General features: G+C 38.1%; 1 protein-coding gene across 1 annotated transcript in view; it reads left to right on the top strand.

Annotated features, from left to right (window-relative positions):
- Tmtc2 (Transmembrane O-mannosyltransferase targeting cadherins 2) overlaps positions 1–18,159 on the top strand; it is a 138,507-nt gene that overhangs the window by 17,803 nt on the left and 102,545 nt on the right. The window contains exon 3 of the mRNA XM_074093514.1: positions 1,351–2,161. Within this exon, the coding sequence (XP_073949615.1) occupies positions 1,351–2,161 (811 nt within the window). The remainder of the gene's footprint in view (positions 1–1,350; positions 2,162–18,159) is intronic.

The raw sequence follows: 18,159 nt of genomic DNA, 5'->3' as shown, positions 1-18,159 counted from the left end.
CTAAATCTCATAGAAACTTTTAATTTTCTCTTTCCTCGGAATCTCCCGAAGCGATAATGACGATAGAACGGAACTTTGTTCGTGTGCAACCCTCTCCAGTGTTTGGTAATTGAGGGCTTACGTGACGCGCCGCAGCTGGCCGCCCCTGAAACAGTTCGCTGCCTTGCTCAATGCTCAACTTTATCGAGGAGTTTCGAATCTACAATGCTCTTTTTTATTTTTCCCTTCGAAACCTTTAACATTTCAAAAAGTTGGATATAAAGGCTTGGCGGTAGGTATTATACTTAATAATTAAAAGTAAAATTCTACTCACTGATAAAATCAAGCTACTTTTACGAACGAAAAATTCCGAGAATAAGTTATTTAAGTATCAAAGTAATTTGCAAACAAAATACCCCAAAATTCATGTAAATAAGTAAAGAGAAAGGCATCGTCCTTCGCACAATTTGCAATACAATGGTAGAATGTAAGAGATGATTTTTTCTCTCTGCATAGTAAGCGTGGGTTCGGTCCCTATAAAATTTTATTATTCAATCGTCTATATCCCTGGCTTTCCTCTTCAAAGTAGGTAGCACAAAGGGATTGAATGCATTAGAAATCAAATTATAGGTTCCGACTGAGATATATTTTTTCCGATGTTTCGTTGTTCGGTTCACTTTAAGTACGGAAAAAAGATAAAAACGTTAATGGGAGAAAGTGGAAAGTTAATATTGTCGTAGAGCGCACAGGTCAATGCACATATAAAAGGTGATCTTTTGACCGCACCGGACGGACGGCCTCGGGCAAATTCACACATCACCCGCCGAGCCCGAATGTACGGTTCACAAAAATCAATCCCAAAGGATAGATTGGTACGTTTAAACGTGTCCATTATTTAGACGGTATTCAGGCGGCGCGAGGGAAGGACCGAGGCTATAGGGCAGCGGGCCAATCGTTCGGGAAAACGTTGTGTGAGATCCGAGCTCGCGCGATCGAATGCGCGCCCGGGTAAGAAGGCAATATTTTATTTAAATTAAGCAGCGAGGGACGCGTGTTTGGATTTGTTATTTTGCAACGGCGGATGTAGGTAGGGGCTTTCATAGGCAAATAAAGGAGAATCCTTTATTTTGTTTTATGAAACCAAATCTATATTAGGAACCATAAGCCTCAAGTAGGGTAACCACCCCCCAATACGCTGTCAAATAATCTTCGGTTAGGTACATTAAAGACTTAGAGCTTGAAGTTTACAACAAAATATTTAACTGAAAATTTGCGTCATTTTTTTCCATAGAATACGCGATACATTTATATTTATTCATGTGCGTATTTCTGTATGCTAGAATGAAGTTAGATTGCAATTTTATTTTGCAGGCGGGCGATCCTCTCCAATCCGGACGTCATCGGGCACACACCGCTAAAGGCATTATTCGAAAACGATTTCTGGGGAACACCGCTCACAGACCCCGGCTCGCACGGCTCTTATAGACCGCTGTGCGTTGCTACATATCGGCTCAACTATGCGTTTAGCGGATTCAAACCATGGAGTTTTCATTTTCTCAACATTATTTTCCACTGTATCGCATCAGCGCTCGTAGTAGTTTTAGCGCGCAGATTATTGCCAAGCTATTGCATGAGAGTGGGCACAGCTGTTGCTGGCTTAACGTTCGCTGCTCATCCGATACACACAGAAGCAGTGGCAGGAGTAGTGGGGCGAGCAGACTTGGCCGCGTGTAATCTGTTCCTCATAAGCTTCCTGCTGTACAGCGAGCATATAAGATTGCGAGAGCAGCGCCACAAACGATTATGTAGACATATCTTAAAAAATAACTTGATGCGAAGAACGTTACCTAATACCGATCATACGTTTCGGTTAAGTTGTCACAGTTTGGTGCAACACATAATGATGAACTTTCGACGGCTGCTAAAGTCTGGTAAAGCGGGGCCGATGAAGATGTTGAATGCATGGGAAGGGAAATCAGAGACAGTGAGACTGAATAAGTGTCAGTACAGTGGCAGTGTAAGTGATGAGTCCAGTGAACTGTTGCAGTGGTTAACGCTCGCGGGAACTCTTTCCTTCGCCGTGGCTGCCACGTTGTGCAAAGAGCCGGCCATCATGGTTCTACCTCTTTGTATTTTTTATGAATTTCTGAGAGGTAGTCGCCAAGAAGACCTCTATGCCAAGGTAAGTCTAGAACATAATTTACCTAACAGTTATGAAAATTCACTTCATATTTATTTAAGAATGTAAATTATTTTCTACTACATTAAAAGAAAGTAATCATGCTTTATATCTTAAGAAAATTAAAACATGTAGGTAGGTTTTAATCCCTAGATGCCGCCTACGGACACCAGTTCTCATTATTTCTAGGAAATAAAGTTTAATTTCAAGAAAAGGTGTACATAGTAGAAATAATTTAAAAGATAGACATGACCCGACCGGACACACATAATAAGCTCATGAGAGATCATTTTCCAAAAAACTTTGATATAAAAGGGGATTCAAGTTTGTAAAGATGGAGGGCCGCTTGAACATTGATATTATGTTGTCGTAGCCCAGTGCACATTAAATCCGCCTTTTATACTCGTACACGTTTTGTGGCCTCAATAAAGAATAAATTGCGCGTTGAGATCAGTTCTTTTGTGCTTCTGAGAATAAAACATCCAAAAACCAGTGTCATAATAATACAACTCAAATTGAGCGCCGTAAAGAGCGTGAAACGAACAATTTTAAACTGAATCGTCGACGAGCAAATAATTTAACAAAATCATAAAATTTAGCTATTGAATAACTACATAACTCTTACCTGCGAAATGTGCAAGTTTTGATTAAATTTCGCAAAGTTTCCAGTTTTGAGAATAACTCATAGGACAGATTGGTAGATTTGGTCTTTACGTATAGTTTCTTAACTGTCGGATTTTTACCCGACGACGGCAAAGCCAAAAGGAAAGGTAATGGTTTTAGCAGTCTATGTATATATGTAACATAGTATATATATATTTTTTTTAGTAATTAAGGTATTATTATGTTATTGATATTTTATTCATAGTTACTGCACAGATTCTTTGCACTTGGGATCTTGACAGACAGGCTAAGTTAAAATAGCGCCCGTGTTTATTCCTCGTTGCTTTTTAATTTTCCACCGACTGCTTCTGCTCACGTGGGAAATACTCAAAAGATAATCGTATTCCGCTTCGCACGGTGACTACATACATACATCACTTTCATTCAAGCGTCGAGTGCCTTTAGTTTTTTTATTTCTCATTCGTGCGAGTTATTTTATTTCACGCATGTTCAGGTTTTGCTTTCATCGGATTTTATTTAAGTGGACAGTTTTTTTTACCGACATTGTTTTTGTTTACAATTTGAATTATAAGAAGCAACCGAAAGTCTTCAAGCCGCAAAAAGCTTCAGTCCAAAATGTTTAGTAAAAAAATCTTGTAAAAATAAAGGATGATACGTACTTTTTTAACAAATTAAAATAAATACTTACTGAAATTCGAATGGAGTAAAAAAGGAACGGTCAAACCAAAAAACCGCGTGTCGACAGACCAGCAAATATATCTAAGCACCCAAGTACCGCGATCCATTTGTTACGTTCAAATAACAAAGACACGGGTGCTGAAAATAATTTGTTTAGGAATCTAAGCATTTTATTTATAGTCTTATTATTTAGGTAGGTACTTCTTTATTAGAGTTACACGAGGCATTTTATTGATTCAAGCAAGTTAAAACATACAATTATTGTGAGACTCAGACATTATTAACGTAATAAAATACAGTAGATTACTCACGTAGCGTGATGTTCGTAGTGCCGCATTTGGTGACTCAATTCATGACTAAAGAATCTCGGGTAGATTCTAAACTGATGGATGATTCTTCGATGTAATAATAGATGAAAAATTTGTTGCCGGTGTATTTCATTCAATTATATTTATCAGTTAAAAGTAACTGTACCAGGGAGGTTGCTCTGGGCGGAGCGCGCCGCGTTTTACTCTTATATCTGAGTCGAGATTTCAGTCTGGAGCCAAGGATGAAACGCACTTTTGCTTTCGAAATTTAACTGTTCGCTACACTGCCACGTCTAGATGATCATACATTCGTAACTTTTGACTAAAGATAAAAACTTCTATAGTTAATTATTTCAATTGTTCACTCATGTGTTCGTAGTCGCATTATGCGCGACATATTATTACATTTATTATTATTTAAACGTGTTTTACGGTAGTGTCAAATTAAAGATTTAATGGATAAATTGAAATTCTGTCAACGTTATACTTTTTTATTTGTTTTCAAGCGAAATACATAACGAATAACGTTTGGCAACCTGTTTGATTTCGCAACTTTTCATTTCCCAACTGTTTAATATTTCTGAAACTGTAAATATTTCAGGATTTTTATAAAACTAACCTAACCTAATCTAAGGGGTTCTACACGATGGCCCTGAAATAAATCCTGAAATATTTACAGTTTTAGAGTTTGCGAAATGAAAAGTTGCGAAATGAAACAGGTTGCCAAACGTTACGTTGCGAAAACGCAGTACTCGAAAATATAGGTATCTAAATTCAGTACTTTTACTCAAGCGACGTCTGGTGAGCTTGAACATTTCTAGCTTTTATTGATGTATTCCTGGCGTGGCAACCTTAGGTACTACACGTGCTTTTTATGAATGAAAAATAGTTATCCGATAGATAGAGAAGCATAAAATACGCACCTTTCTTATACCTAAACGCCGCTTTGTAGGGAAGTGAAACTTCTGTACTTGTAGTATTACTTTTCTGTGATCGTATGTACATTATATACCTATACCTACTGATTGATCTACGTTGTTAGTTGTCCATAGTAGTAGTAGTATTAAGAGAATAAATAGTTTGGGGTTAAATAGTTGACGTATTTGGTGTAGGTAAACCTTTAACACGTCAATGTCCATTAAGACGGAATGAGTACCTGCTACAATAGAGACACGTAAGTCTTCACTGCAGTGTAAGTTAAGTTTCACCCGTTTCCATACTTTCCATAAATCATTTAGCCAATATAATTAGACAAAAAAAAATGACAGAAAAGTTCGTGTAAATAGGTTATACATTAAGAGACTAGAATGTAGTAAATATTGGATTGGATGAAATTACTGTTAGTTATTTTCTGTTGTTTAAAAGCAAATCAATAATCTTCGCAATGGTTGATTTTGAGCTATCCGCAGATATTTAGATATTTTTTTCTTAAATTAATGTAAATTAACTTGCTGCTTAGTAGGAAAATTCAAAGGCCTTTGTAGTCTTTGAGGCAAGCGGAGGTTTAAATAAAAACACAGCGAAATTGTTAATTGCCTCGAATCTGCGTAATTGAATTTGGGCCAATAAAAGGGGACTATTTTGATCTACATCCTCTCCGGTTCCCCTTATTTTAGAGGCTTGTGTTACTATTCCTGGGCTTCCTGTCTCGTGGGCAACCATTAATATTTATTGCTGCAATTGACTGCAATCGCTCAACGTTCGCTGTGGGTTTTATCTCGATAATAGTTTTCTTTTTGGAGTTACGGATTTGAAAAACAAAGACCTTTTAGAGTTTTGTAAAATCAAAAAGATAAATTCAAACTTTTTGGTGCACGTAAAAAGATGAAAAAAGTGGTGTACCTACTTACAAAGAGTACCTAGTAGAAACGTGAAATTAGTACTAAAAATAATTTCTACTAGATAACCTGGTCTACCGATCTTTGAATTAATAATAATAATGATGATTACAATTATTTTTTAATAATTATGTCTGATCTAAACTTCACAAGTAAAAATAGGCAAACAATACATGACGTGTGGAGATTAGGTTGGTCCTAAAGTTTAATTTTATGACTTTTGTATGAGCTATACCTTCCATATTAAATATAATGACCCGGATAACTCACGTCTTAAATCGAGTTTAGCTCGACATGTTTCGGGCTAATCCGTAGCCCTTCGTCTTCGGAGCAACGCGACTCAGCGGCTGCTGCAACACGCGCACTGCGCGCCGCCGCTCTGCTCGCGCGACTACCCGACGAAACTGACACCGGCACACAACTACCCGCGTTTACATCATCATTACAACTGTCAAATGTAGGGTAGCACACAACACTAACAATATCGCTCTGTAAAGGTACGTTCACACACACCGATGACGCAGCACGAGTATTTAACACCGTTTTCCAACTCGGAGGTACCGTCCAACCACAATCCCGGTTGAAATTCGGCCGACGACTAATCTCGATGGCTTCACGCACTTTCCGCGGAATGAAAAATTTCTCTCTCGCAAGTACAGATACCTTATCAAATCTGATATAGTGCGTCGAATCCGAGTTCATTGAGTGCATCGGTGTGTGTGAACGTACCTTTACAGAGCGATATTGTTAGTGTTGTGTGCTACCCTACATTTGACAGTTGTAATGATGATGTAAACGCGGGTAGTTGTGTGCCGGTGTCAGTTTCGTCGGGTAGTCGCGCGAGCAGAGCGGCGGCGCGCAGTGCGCGTGTTGCAGCAGCCGCTGAGTCGCGTTGCTCCGAAGACGAAGGGCTACGGATTAGCCCGAAACATGTCGAGCTAAACTCGATTTAAGACGTGAGTTATCCGGGTCATTATATTTAATATGAGTGAGTCTCACGGTAGTTTCATGTTTAAAAAAGCTATACCTTCCACTTTGTGACCGATAGGTAGGTACCTTATAGTATAAATGACGTTACATTTCAACTTCCTGGCTAAATTGTAGGAAGATGCTCATGAATTAAGAAATTTATTTTTTTGTATTAAAGTAACTATCCTCCTGTGAGTGTTATTTTTTTATAGCAAAGGTGAACGTATTGGAGTCACTTATAGTAATTTAAATGATCTTAAAGTACTTATTTCTACAGATATACAAGTGATTATAAAACCATAATAGTACATTACTGCAGAGGCCATGAAGTAAGGGATTGATGGACGAGTTCGGGGTAGACGGCCGAGTCGTAGACGAGGCCGGATAAAACGAGTCCAGCAATCCCTGTTCTGGCCGAGGCTTGTATAGTGCTTTTCTCAAACAATGTGAGGAAATATTTCATCCATCCATCCATCCATCCATCCATCCGTCCGTCTGTCCGTCCGTCTGTCTGTCCTTCCGTCCATCCGTCCGTCCGTCCATCAGTCCGTCCGTCCGTCCGTCCATCCATCCTACCTTCCATCCGACCATCCATCCATCCATCCGTCCGTCTGTCCTTCCGTCCATCCGTCCATCCGTCCGTCCGTCCATCAGTCCGTCCGTCCGTCCTTCCGTCCGTCCATCAGTCCGTCCGTCCGTCCGTCCATCCATCCGTCCATCCATCCGTCCTTCCATCCATCCGTCCACCCATCAATCCATCCATCCGTCTGTCCGTCCGTCCGTCCGTCCGTCCTTCCGTCCATCCGTCCGTCCGTCCATCAGTCCGTCCGTCCGTCCTTCCGTCCATCCGTCCGTCCGTCCATCAGTCCGTCCGTCCGTCCATCAGTCCCTCCGTCCGTCCGTCCATCCATCTGTCCATCCATCCGTCCTTCCATCCGTCCATCCATCCATCCGTCCATCCATCCATCCGTCCATCCATCCATCCATCCATCCATCCATCCGTCCGTCCGCCCATCAGTCCGTCCGTCCTTCCGTCCGTCCATCCTTCCGTCCGTCCATCGATCCGTCCTTCCATCCATCCATCCGTCTGTCCGTCCGTCCGTCCATCCGTCCGTCCGTCCATCCGTCCGTCCGTCCATCAGTCCGTCCGTCCGTCCGTCCATCCATCCGTCCAGCCATCCATCCGTCCGTCCGTCCGTCGCATCGCATCGCATCGCAAATGCTTACAGAGTAGTGGTGGTTGGCTGTTTGTAATTTTTCTTTTGTCAGTTTAAATGTTAGTAAGCAAATTTAAAAAGTTAGAGCAGCGGACAATAATGGATTTTCATACATACTTCATGGCCTAGGCCAAGAAGTTATGTAGGGAGGTGGTAGGCAGCCATAAATGAGAAACTTCATGTCTCCATTTCGTGATATTAACGCATACATTTCCGAGCATGTTTGAGAAAATATATATTATGGTATTGTGCGTCCAAGAATCTCTACACTACGTGAAAGCAATAAAGATTTTGAATTTGAATTTGAATTTGAATTTGAAACCGAATTGCGTATTAAGGTGGAACTTTTTTTGCCGTAAAGATATTTTATTTATTTATTTTATTTTATTTATTTCTCTTACATTCCACAAATATGCTGACATTCCACAAATGTGCCAAATAAATTATAGTGAAATCATGTGTCATTCATACAGGCGATTTAGTATCATAATTTTACAAGAATTAAGACAAAAAGTCGTAAAAAGCATCGACGCTGGTACTGATGCGAATTCTAATCTCAAAAGCGGATAAAGTACTACTATAAAAATATCTTTCAAACGGTTTTAACTAAGTTTGAACTTATCCAACGATCGCGTAACGGTTAGTGCTATAAAAAAGTTATTGTTTGTTTGCCTTAGTCGTAAATCAGCAGTCTGAAAATATTCTCATAACATCTACATTGTAAACTATTTATGGTAAATCTCGTAAGTCTCGAGTCTCACAAACAAACCTTTTATGTTTTCCCTTTACTGACATTTTATTGGTATCACCATCGCAAGTTTAAGCGATCTCATGCAATAAAGTGATAAAATAGTTAGCTCATACGTCGACGAAGCGAGGCGGGATCCGACGTACGTATCGACAAAAACATATAAAACAAACATTAAGCGAACAAACTTGCCAACTGCTTGTTTCTCTTTTTTCATATCATACTCGTAGCAGCACAAGTGTTACGATGTCACGATACATAATATTTGTACTACTCCACTGTGCTTTGGATAGAAGTTTGTTACAATGGCATTATCATTTACATTTAGATAGGCAAAGTTTGTAGTAAATTAAAAATTGTGACTTCTGCAAATACATTTGATTAAACTGACGGAAATATTGTTAAGTACTTAATATTATAATTGCGAAAGTATCTCTGTCCGTCTGTCTGTCTATTTGTGTGTTCCTCTTCGCGCTCAAACTGTTGAACCTATTCAGATGAAATTTGTTATGGAGATAGTTTGAGACCCTGAAACATAATATAGTTTTTATCCCGGAAAATTGTTGCCGCCCGATAGCGTTAAATATATTCTTGGTAGACGTAGTCACGGGTAAAAGCTGGTTCTTATATTTCTGAACTAGAAACCCTAAAAAAAAAATCAGATTTATAATTATCAAATACAAAGTGAAGCGGGTTAAAATAATATCAAAGTTATGTAAGGATTTAACGAGACTCATTAAAAGATACCTCCAATTTGGACTGTAGGATAATTAACTCTAATACTTGAACTTGATAATAATTAATTTAGCAAGGATATATATATAAATAAACATGAATAGTTGACCAAAGTATGTACAGCAACAATAACTTTGTTTTGTAATTAGTTTATAATAGCTTTATATTTATGCCTAAAAGCAATTATAAACTTCAGCAGTAATTACGTGGCTATCAGACAAGAAAAATCAAAGACGTCCCCGGAATATGAAAGGAACTAAGTCGAGTTTAAATGCGATATTAAATTGAAGGACTAAAATGACAATTAAGGGCGGTCGAGGCGTAATGTATGGTTGGTTGGGCAGGGTTTGACTCGAAGTTATCATAAAAGGGAAATGCCTCGGCCGCTCCGCAAGGGCCCCTTTTAAGACACTTTCTGGCGAACAATGCACGGTTTCAAGTTCCCGATAAATTAGTATCCTTTATTGATTTATGTTCAGCAATATTTGTAATATTTCGTTCTTTTGTTCTAAAGAATTTGTTGCTGATAATTTAAAACTTTCGTAATTTGACAACGACCTCAAATCGCGACCAAGTGCGGGTACTAGTTGTAATCAAGTGCGGGTAGTTCGAAAAACTCGGGCTGCTAAGCAAAGATCCCTTTTAGGGATAAGTTCGCCTTTGTACTCTTTTGTGTTGTTGTTTTCTTTTTGTATTATTTTTGTGTTTTATGTACAATAAAGTATTTACATACATACATACATACATACATGATAGGCCGAGGCCGCACTACGGCTAAACCGCCGCGGTTTATAACCGCGTGACTTTTTGAATCAAGTAAACTAATGTAAGCGGCCGCACTGGTGGTTTTAAATTTACTTGTATAAAAAAGTCACGCGGTTAAAAACCGCGGCGGTTTAGCCGTAGTGCGGCCTCGGCCATACCCTACACTATAGTCTACTTGTGACCACTGCAATATGGTTGAAACGTCGAGGTAATTATTGCTCGTTGTTAGCTTACAATTTACACGAATATTTATTGTTAATACATGTTATAGCAATTCAGTGATTGTTTTTAAACATGTACAATTTTTATGTCAGTGTTTCTGTCATAAGATTATGGCAGCCACGCTAATGTCATAAAATGTATGAAGGATTTGAAGCTGTCTGGGTTTTATATAAAGTATATATAGCACATGTCGTGAAGCATCCCTTGTCAAATTAGTAGGATATCGAGGACGAGCGTGTAGACGCCTAAATAAATATTGATTAGCCGTCGCCTTACCCTCGACTCATTTGCTCTGCATAGAATTAGTATCTGGACCTTTCCGCGGGTAGCGCCCAATATTTCTTCCATCTTGAGGACTAAAGCAATTTTCTGTAGCTCTCGCCATTAAATTAACATTTGGGCTTTTTCTCCTCCCTCCCGCTCTCCGTTCTTTGCCGGCCCAGGCCCAGTATATTTCAGCGGTCGCGTAATTTGTGGCTCGTAAATGTTCTGAAATTGGTCATCCCTTTGGTTGAGGTGAATTTATGGCCTCCTCGGTCGGCCTGTCGAAAGGGGAATTAATAAGTCCCCTCTAATGGTGAAACGTACCCTTGCCATCAATTTGAATGCCCAAGATTGCCGTGGAGCACTGAAACGAGCATCTGGACATGAAATATCTCACTTACGAATTCTTATTCTTATTCATTTTGTGCTTCCGATAAATTGGATTCCGGACAAATGCCTCATTTTATTTCTCTAACAAGATAGGATCTTACTGTTCGCGGTGACAGACACAAATTGAATACATATTATAGATTGCCCGGACTGACGGATCGTACGCTTCAACGTTCCATTTTAGGCTTAATTCACATAATATTATAGAAGCACGAACTTTTTTAGGGTTCCAGAGCCAAAATGGCAAAAACGGAACCCTTATAGTTTCGCCATGTCTGTCTGTCTGTCTATCTGTCTGTCTGTCAGGGACTATCAATGCTAGAAAGCTGTATTGTTTGCACGGATATATATGTAAACTATGCCGACAAAATGGTACAATACAAAATTTAAAAAACAATTTTTTTAGTGTACCTCCCATAGACGTAAAGTGGGGGTGATTTTTTTTTCTTATCTAACCCTATAGTGTAGGGTATCGTTGGATAGGTCTTTTAAAATCAGGGGGGTTTGCTAAGAGGATTTTTCGATTCAGTGATGTGTTTACGAAATATTCAACTTTAAAGTGCTAATTTTCATTAAATTCGAGCGTCCCCCCCTCTAAAATATATCAAACTTTCAAGGAAAACTATAACGGCTATATTTGCTTGAGAATGATTAGTAGTTTAAGAGTAAATAGCAGCCTAAGGTATAAAATATACCTAAACTTAGAAGATTCCGTATAAAATACGAAATCCTTAGAAAAATATTACTTAATTTTTTCGTTATGGCTACGGAACCCTATTTTGGGCGTGCCCGACACGCTCTTGACCGGTTTTTACCATATTTTCTCCGACACAGCGTAAAAGACATTAAACTTTAAAAAGAATTTTGAATCTATAGGGTCTTATTCAACAGTAGACAAACTTAAATTTTCCTGCATTTTTTTAATAACTAAAGATTCTTCATCAACTAGCTGCAGTAATACTGTCAGAATACAAACAAGTCAGACAAAGTATTTATTTTTAACACTAAAATACGGGCACGAACTTCGGCGACCAATTTAAAGTTACATTGCAGTTTTGTTAATGGAATTGGGCTGCAGTGACTTGGCTACAGCAAACTTTGTCTCAAAATATCCTTGTAAGGAGATAAACAGACCTGGTTGTAAATAACATCGCTCGAACGCCTTCTTGTCTTGAGGAAAGAATAATGGTATTTTCTATTTCGTTAGGTCGCTATGTATAGTTATGTCCACTCGGATGGCTGCCAGCTGCGCCGCCCGCGTCGCGTCGTTTCTAGTTGTCCCTCCCAGCTCCAAGGATATAGAGTTACACGATGTTAACTTGCACTAGCTTTCAAAGTTGAATCAAAGCCGTTGCATACACTTTTAGAATATAAAATTATCAAAAAATATTGCTTGTTTTTGCATTGCTTCTAAGAAAAAATTATAAACATCCAAATGGAATTAGTTCAGAAATCTTTTTTCATGACAATAATATATGCGTGCTACATTAAATTAATCTCGAAAATAAATTACTTTACTTAGAATAACTTGTGACTGAAAACTATCTTAAATCTCTAACAAATTGCACAAAGGTAGTAAAATATGGTGGGCTATAAAGAATAACAGTAATACAAATCATATTATCCCGCGGACGCTTCCATTCTACTTTATAACGGTCCGATACTAAATCAAATAGCCGTGAAGTCCCCCCATACTTCCATATTTTCGCACCCAGACTACGTAGTATAATAGCTATTGACCAAATTTATCGACTCTCATGTCATAATTTTATCGTTATGTGGTGGATTCTCGTACATATGCGACGGTACGCACTAGATAATATACGCCGAATTAATGTAAATCGGTGTCTCCCTGAATTGGTTAATAGTTCGGTCGCTTATCGGTAGAGGCAAGGGTAATTCAGGCCTACTAAGTACCTAGTGCCTAATCGACACCATTGTGGATATAACATTTTTAGGTAGATAGATATCCTAATGTCTGGCCTACTTTAAAAACTGTTACGGCGTATTTCTGGGGCATTTATACACCGAATACACATTACAATATTATCTTTTTCTAAAAACGAATTTTTAGGAAATAAGTGTCATATTTAGCACTTTTTGATGAGATCCTGATATTTTATGTGGATACCTGTCTATCTATTTTCTTCAAACAAACAGAAACGTGATCACAGATATCTGAAACAAAAAAAAAACGACAAGTATTAGAGTCGTGAAAGAGGCCCTAAAACCCCATTTGTTATACCTAGATAAGATACGGTATTGTTCTGTTATTTGAGATAACATTAAATTTCTTTAAGCATTGAAGCTTTTGTTAACCTATACTTGTTTAAAATCCATATATTAAGTACTTAAATTAACTTAGGTACTAATTTTGTACTTAATTTTACACGTGTGGCGTAGATAAATCAAAACAAGGAAATCTATGGAATTTAACACGCGCTTCACTTACAATTGTTCCGAGTTCTCATCAATTGTTCCGAGTTTTCTAATTTTACCAACACTTAAGCCTAAACTGATCCACGAGCAAATTGGAAGAGTTCAGATCACTAATTAACGCGTTTCGTGTTTACAAACAGTGAGTGCCATAAACACCTTAACACCCAAAGCGTTTGCTTGCTCACGTATGTCCCCATTCAAAAAGAAACTAAGCAGAGAATCCGGAACGAGCAATCACAAAGGAACGGAAACGAGAGGCGAAGGCTGTCTCTTGTGTGCGCTGCGGCGCGACATTTTATGATAGCAACCATTATGGCTTTGGCTTTAACTAACGTACAGTTTATCGATTCTGCCAATAACTTATTTCATTTTATTGTGCTACAGGGCGGTAATTCATCTCCGGCCTATTTAAATCCCATTGCTGTGCACGAGCTTCTCAAATTGAGGGTTTGGGCCATAGTTCTCATGCGATTGCTTCGCATCGATATTCCAGTTTGTTCACGATTTTTTCAATGCTCATGGTCAATTTAATTTCGCATGCAGATTCCAAATAAGTTTTTGTTAAAAATTGAATTTTTAATACAAGCTTAATTTACTGACTGTCTTTTTTGTTGACTGTACTTGCATTGTCATCTAAACTACATATCCGTACCGTTTCAAGTACTATTAACCATTGAGGAGTTCTCTCCTGTGGAGACGATCCTGGCAGGACCACCAAGATGTCACTACCAGATTATTGTATTGTGCCCTGCAGTGGGACGTATATAGGCTGGGATGATGGGATGATGCAAAATTTCAAGTCGATCGGACCACTGGAAGTGGATTAAATTTAGCTTCAAGGATTTGACCCAAACAATTAAATAAATAAATATACTGAGCGGCAAAAATTTGTTCCTCAAATGTATGCAATAATAGGTATAATTTTGTATGTAGAGTGGGCCAAATTTCGTGCCCCTGAGTATAAATAAACAAACAGGGCAAGCTAAAGAAAAGCTTGTAAAAACATACAGATTTGAGTCCGGACTCGAAATCACCCTCTTCGTGAGAGACTCCAGGTTCAACTACTAGGCTAAAGGTAAAATCTTAAGAATATGACCGGTTCTATGCAGTGTAAAACGTGTCCGTTTAGATAAGTCGACGTTCCATATTCGAGAAATGCCTTATAAGTTCCATATCAATTCTGTGCACGACTACATACAACAGGTCATTTTCTTAAGTTTTTATTACAAACTTTTATTTAACTTGCAATATATGTGGGCCAAATCTTGCAACCGAATTTTGACCCACTTCCAGTGGTCAGATTGGCTTTAAATTTGGCATTCTTATGTAAGTCCCGTGACAATACAATAATCTGGCAGTGACATCCTGGTAGTGCCGCCAGGTTTTACCCCGCTGGACGGAGCCCTCAATGGTTACTAGCATCGACTTGTAATTTGGTACGGAAATCTAATTTGGATGATAATGCAAGTAAATCAACAAAAAGTAAAGTCAGCAAAAAAATTTTAATACAAAAAAATGAAATTTTTAACAAAAAACTTTTTACCTCTACTACGATCTCTAGAGTAGTGACTGTTTTTTAGGGTTCCGTAGCCGAAATGGCAAAAACGGAACCCTTATAGTTTCGCCATGTTTGTCTGACTGTCCGTCCGCGGCTTTGCTCAGGGACTATCAATTGCTAGAAAGCAATAATTTTGCACGAATATATGCCGACAAATGGTACAATAAAAATACAAAAATATTTTTTTAAGAGTACCTTCCATATACGATAAAGTGGGGGTAATCGATTCAGTGATTTGTTTGCAAAATATTCAACTTTAAAGTGAAAATTTACATTAAAATCGAGCGCCCCCCCTCTAAAATCTAAACCGGTGGGTGGAAAAATTTGAATAAAATCAGGATGGTAGTTAAGTATATCACACTTACAAGGAAAACTATAACGGTTATTATTAGTAGTTTAAGAGTAAATAGCAGCCTAAGGTATAAAATATACCTAAACTTGGAATATTCCGTACAAAATACGAAATCCTTAGAAAAATATTACTTAATTTTTTCGTAATGGCTACGGAACCCTATTTCGGGCGTCTTTGACACGCTCTTGGCCGGTTTTTTTATTATGAGAAGGAGTTAAACGGGCATGCGCGTCATTCGGTTTTGAATAACCTTCTTTGAGATTATATTAGACAAGTTCAACAACAGTTTCACTTTAGCTTGTATCCGCCATACTCGACCTACTTTAGCAAAACTTTTAAAAATATTCTAAGTTGGAGGCGTAGTCATTAGATGGGCGTTTAGCTGAGGCTGACGGTGGCAGGCGACGGAAAAACCGGCTGTCGCCAGTTGTCGCCTCGTGACACGCAACATGTCAACGGTCCATTACCACCGTTAAAACGGCTAAAGCCCGACTGGTTGGCTGTCGCGCCATTGGGCAGAGACTGTACTGAGCGATATTGCCGCTCCATGAGCGTGAAGCGTGATGATGTCTGACTGATGTGTCTAAATACACTCCATCGTTGCCTGCGGGGCATTGGAAAACGATACTAGGAATTTATTTGTCGAGAAGCACACAAAATGGTCACTATCGGGGATGGTTGGTGACCATTTTGTGTGCTTCTCGACAAATAAAAAAAACCGGACAAGAGCGAGTCGAACTCGCGTGGACAGAATTCCATACGATTAACAGTTATTTGTGCAACAAGAGAGCAAAGTTGTTTTTTGTTGCGAGTGTTTATTTTGAGTCCCGAGTTAGCGAAGGTTTCTATAATTGAATCACGAGCGTGAGCGAGTGATTCTAGGTTAGAATCCTGAGAGCAGCAAGGGATCCAAACACACGAGACGCGAAAAAACTTTGGTCTCGTGTGACACATACAATTTTTCACCTCAGCAGCGAGAACATAATTTAAATGTAACATTAGAATAAAACCACATATACCTACCTGTTTACAAAACAAACACAATTTTATAAATATAATCCGATTACTAAGAAACAAATATAATAATCACATTTAAAACCTTTACTCAAAAATGACTCATCTTTAAAAAGTCACCAGAAAGTTAAGAATGTCAAACATTGTTCAAAAGCGGTAAGTAGAGAGGTTTTGAATTCGGTCGAAAAAGTGTCCAGTAGGTACAATACAAATCAATACAAATACTCATAACATGCATTGTAACTTATAACTACTTGTAAAATGTGTCATACTTATTTTTTAATATTTACTGCAAAATGCCTCATTTTGGGTCATTAAAAAGGTTGAACAATAAACGTATAATTTATTATAAATATTATTAAACCTTTAAATATGATTTTATTAAGATTTCTATTACATAAACATAAATAGATTTGTTACAAATTCATTCAATTTTACAAATATTTATTCCAACTGTAGCTAGAGGCAGTATACGGAATTCTTTTATATAAAAAAAAACAAGAGAAGCGGCTTTCGTGCAATGAGGTTGCATACTTTATTAAAACATCGGGAAAATTAACATTTTGGAAATATTTCGTTGTCATGTAATTTATTAGGTGTCGATATATTTTTAATACCATAAATTTAATTTAAGATTGTAATCAACACATTTGATCCTATCTCTCGCTTTTTTAGAGTTGAAGTGAAAGTGACAGATCAAAGTGAAGTTCAAATATTTGGAATTCAGTGAGTAGACCCAACACTGTACTCAGCATTTAAAAAAAATATTAAAAAGTTACTTTGTCTCACGGAGTGAGCAAAATGCGATTTTGCTCACTGATTTCTCATAGCAAAACCTGCCTGTTTGAGGTGCTGAGGTGAAAATATATTTAAACTACACCGTGCTTATAATTTTTCCTGTAATTTATAGACAAAGAACTGTTTTCTGTTACTTTTTTCAGTTTTATTTTATACATAGATAGTGTAACCGTAGAGCGTCAAAAAAAATAGTATGATTTGGCTATGATTTGAGTACCGTTCAAAGGCGAGTGTATCGCCTATTGCAAGGCCGGCAACGCACCCGCCGCAGTCCTAATAATGCTGTAGGTGTCCTTGGGCGGTGATCACTTATCATAAGGTGATCCGCCTGCTCGTTTAACAGCTGTTCGATAAAATAAAATAAATCCTACTTCCTACTATAATATTATAAATGCGAAAGCTTGTAAGTCTGTTTGTTTGTTTATTTTTTTGTTTGTTTAATACTTCATCACGTCTAAACCACTGAACCGATTTAGATGAAATTTGGTATACAGATAGTTTGCGTCCCGGGGAAGGACATAGGATAGTTTTTATCCCGGAAAATGCCATAGGTCCCGCGGGATAGTGAAAATCGAAATCTACGCGGACGGAGTCGCAGGTAACGGCTAGTAAAGTATATATTTTACTGTCAAATTAAAATAGCACATGCAATTATTATCTAAATTTAAATATAAAATAAAGTTTCCGTTCAAATGCAGTTTGAGTTACGAGTATAGTGATACTGATTATTATGTGTGTGAAAGTAAATATTTCGCTTACAGTTTTTGTCGAAAATGTTCGTGGTAGCTGGTCACAATAGAATTTATTTATCGGTCACAGGCGCTCGAAGTTCCATAATCTAAAATCGATGGGAACGACGCCGACCAGAGTTACGAATAGTAAAAGTTCGCAATCGAAAAAGTCAAACCTTTTCGCCCAACACCTGCGTAAATAGTGCTCTGTTGATAAAAGACGGGCTGGAGAAAATATAAACATCTAGAATGGTCCGCTTCAAACTATTTATAGGTCTGAAGATAGCTTGTTTTGCGTCAAGCTTTTATACCAACGGAAAATACACTGCAGATGCAACTTCAAGTGGATTA

This window comes from Choristoneura fumiferana, chromosome 10, assembly GCF_025370935.1.
Source record: "Choristoneura fumiferana chromosome 10, NRCan_CFum_1, whole genome shotgun sequence".
Lineage (NCBI taxonomy): Eukaryota > Metazoa > Arthropoda > Insecta > Lepidoptera > Tortricidae > Choristoneura > Choristoneura fumiferana.
Note: the sequence above shows the minus strand (reverse complement) of the source record. Positions and strands in the feature narration are given on the sequence as shown.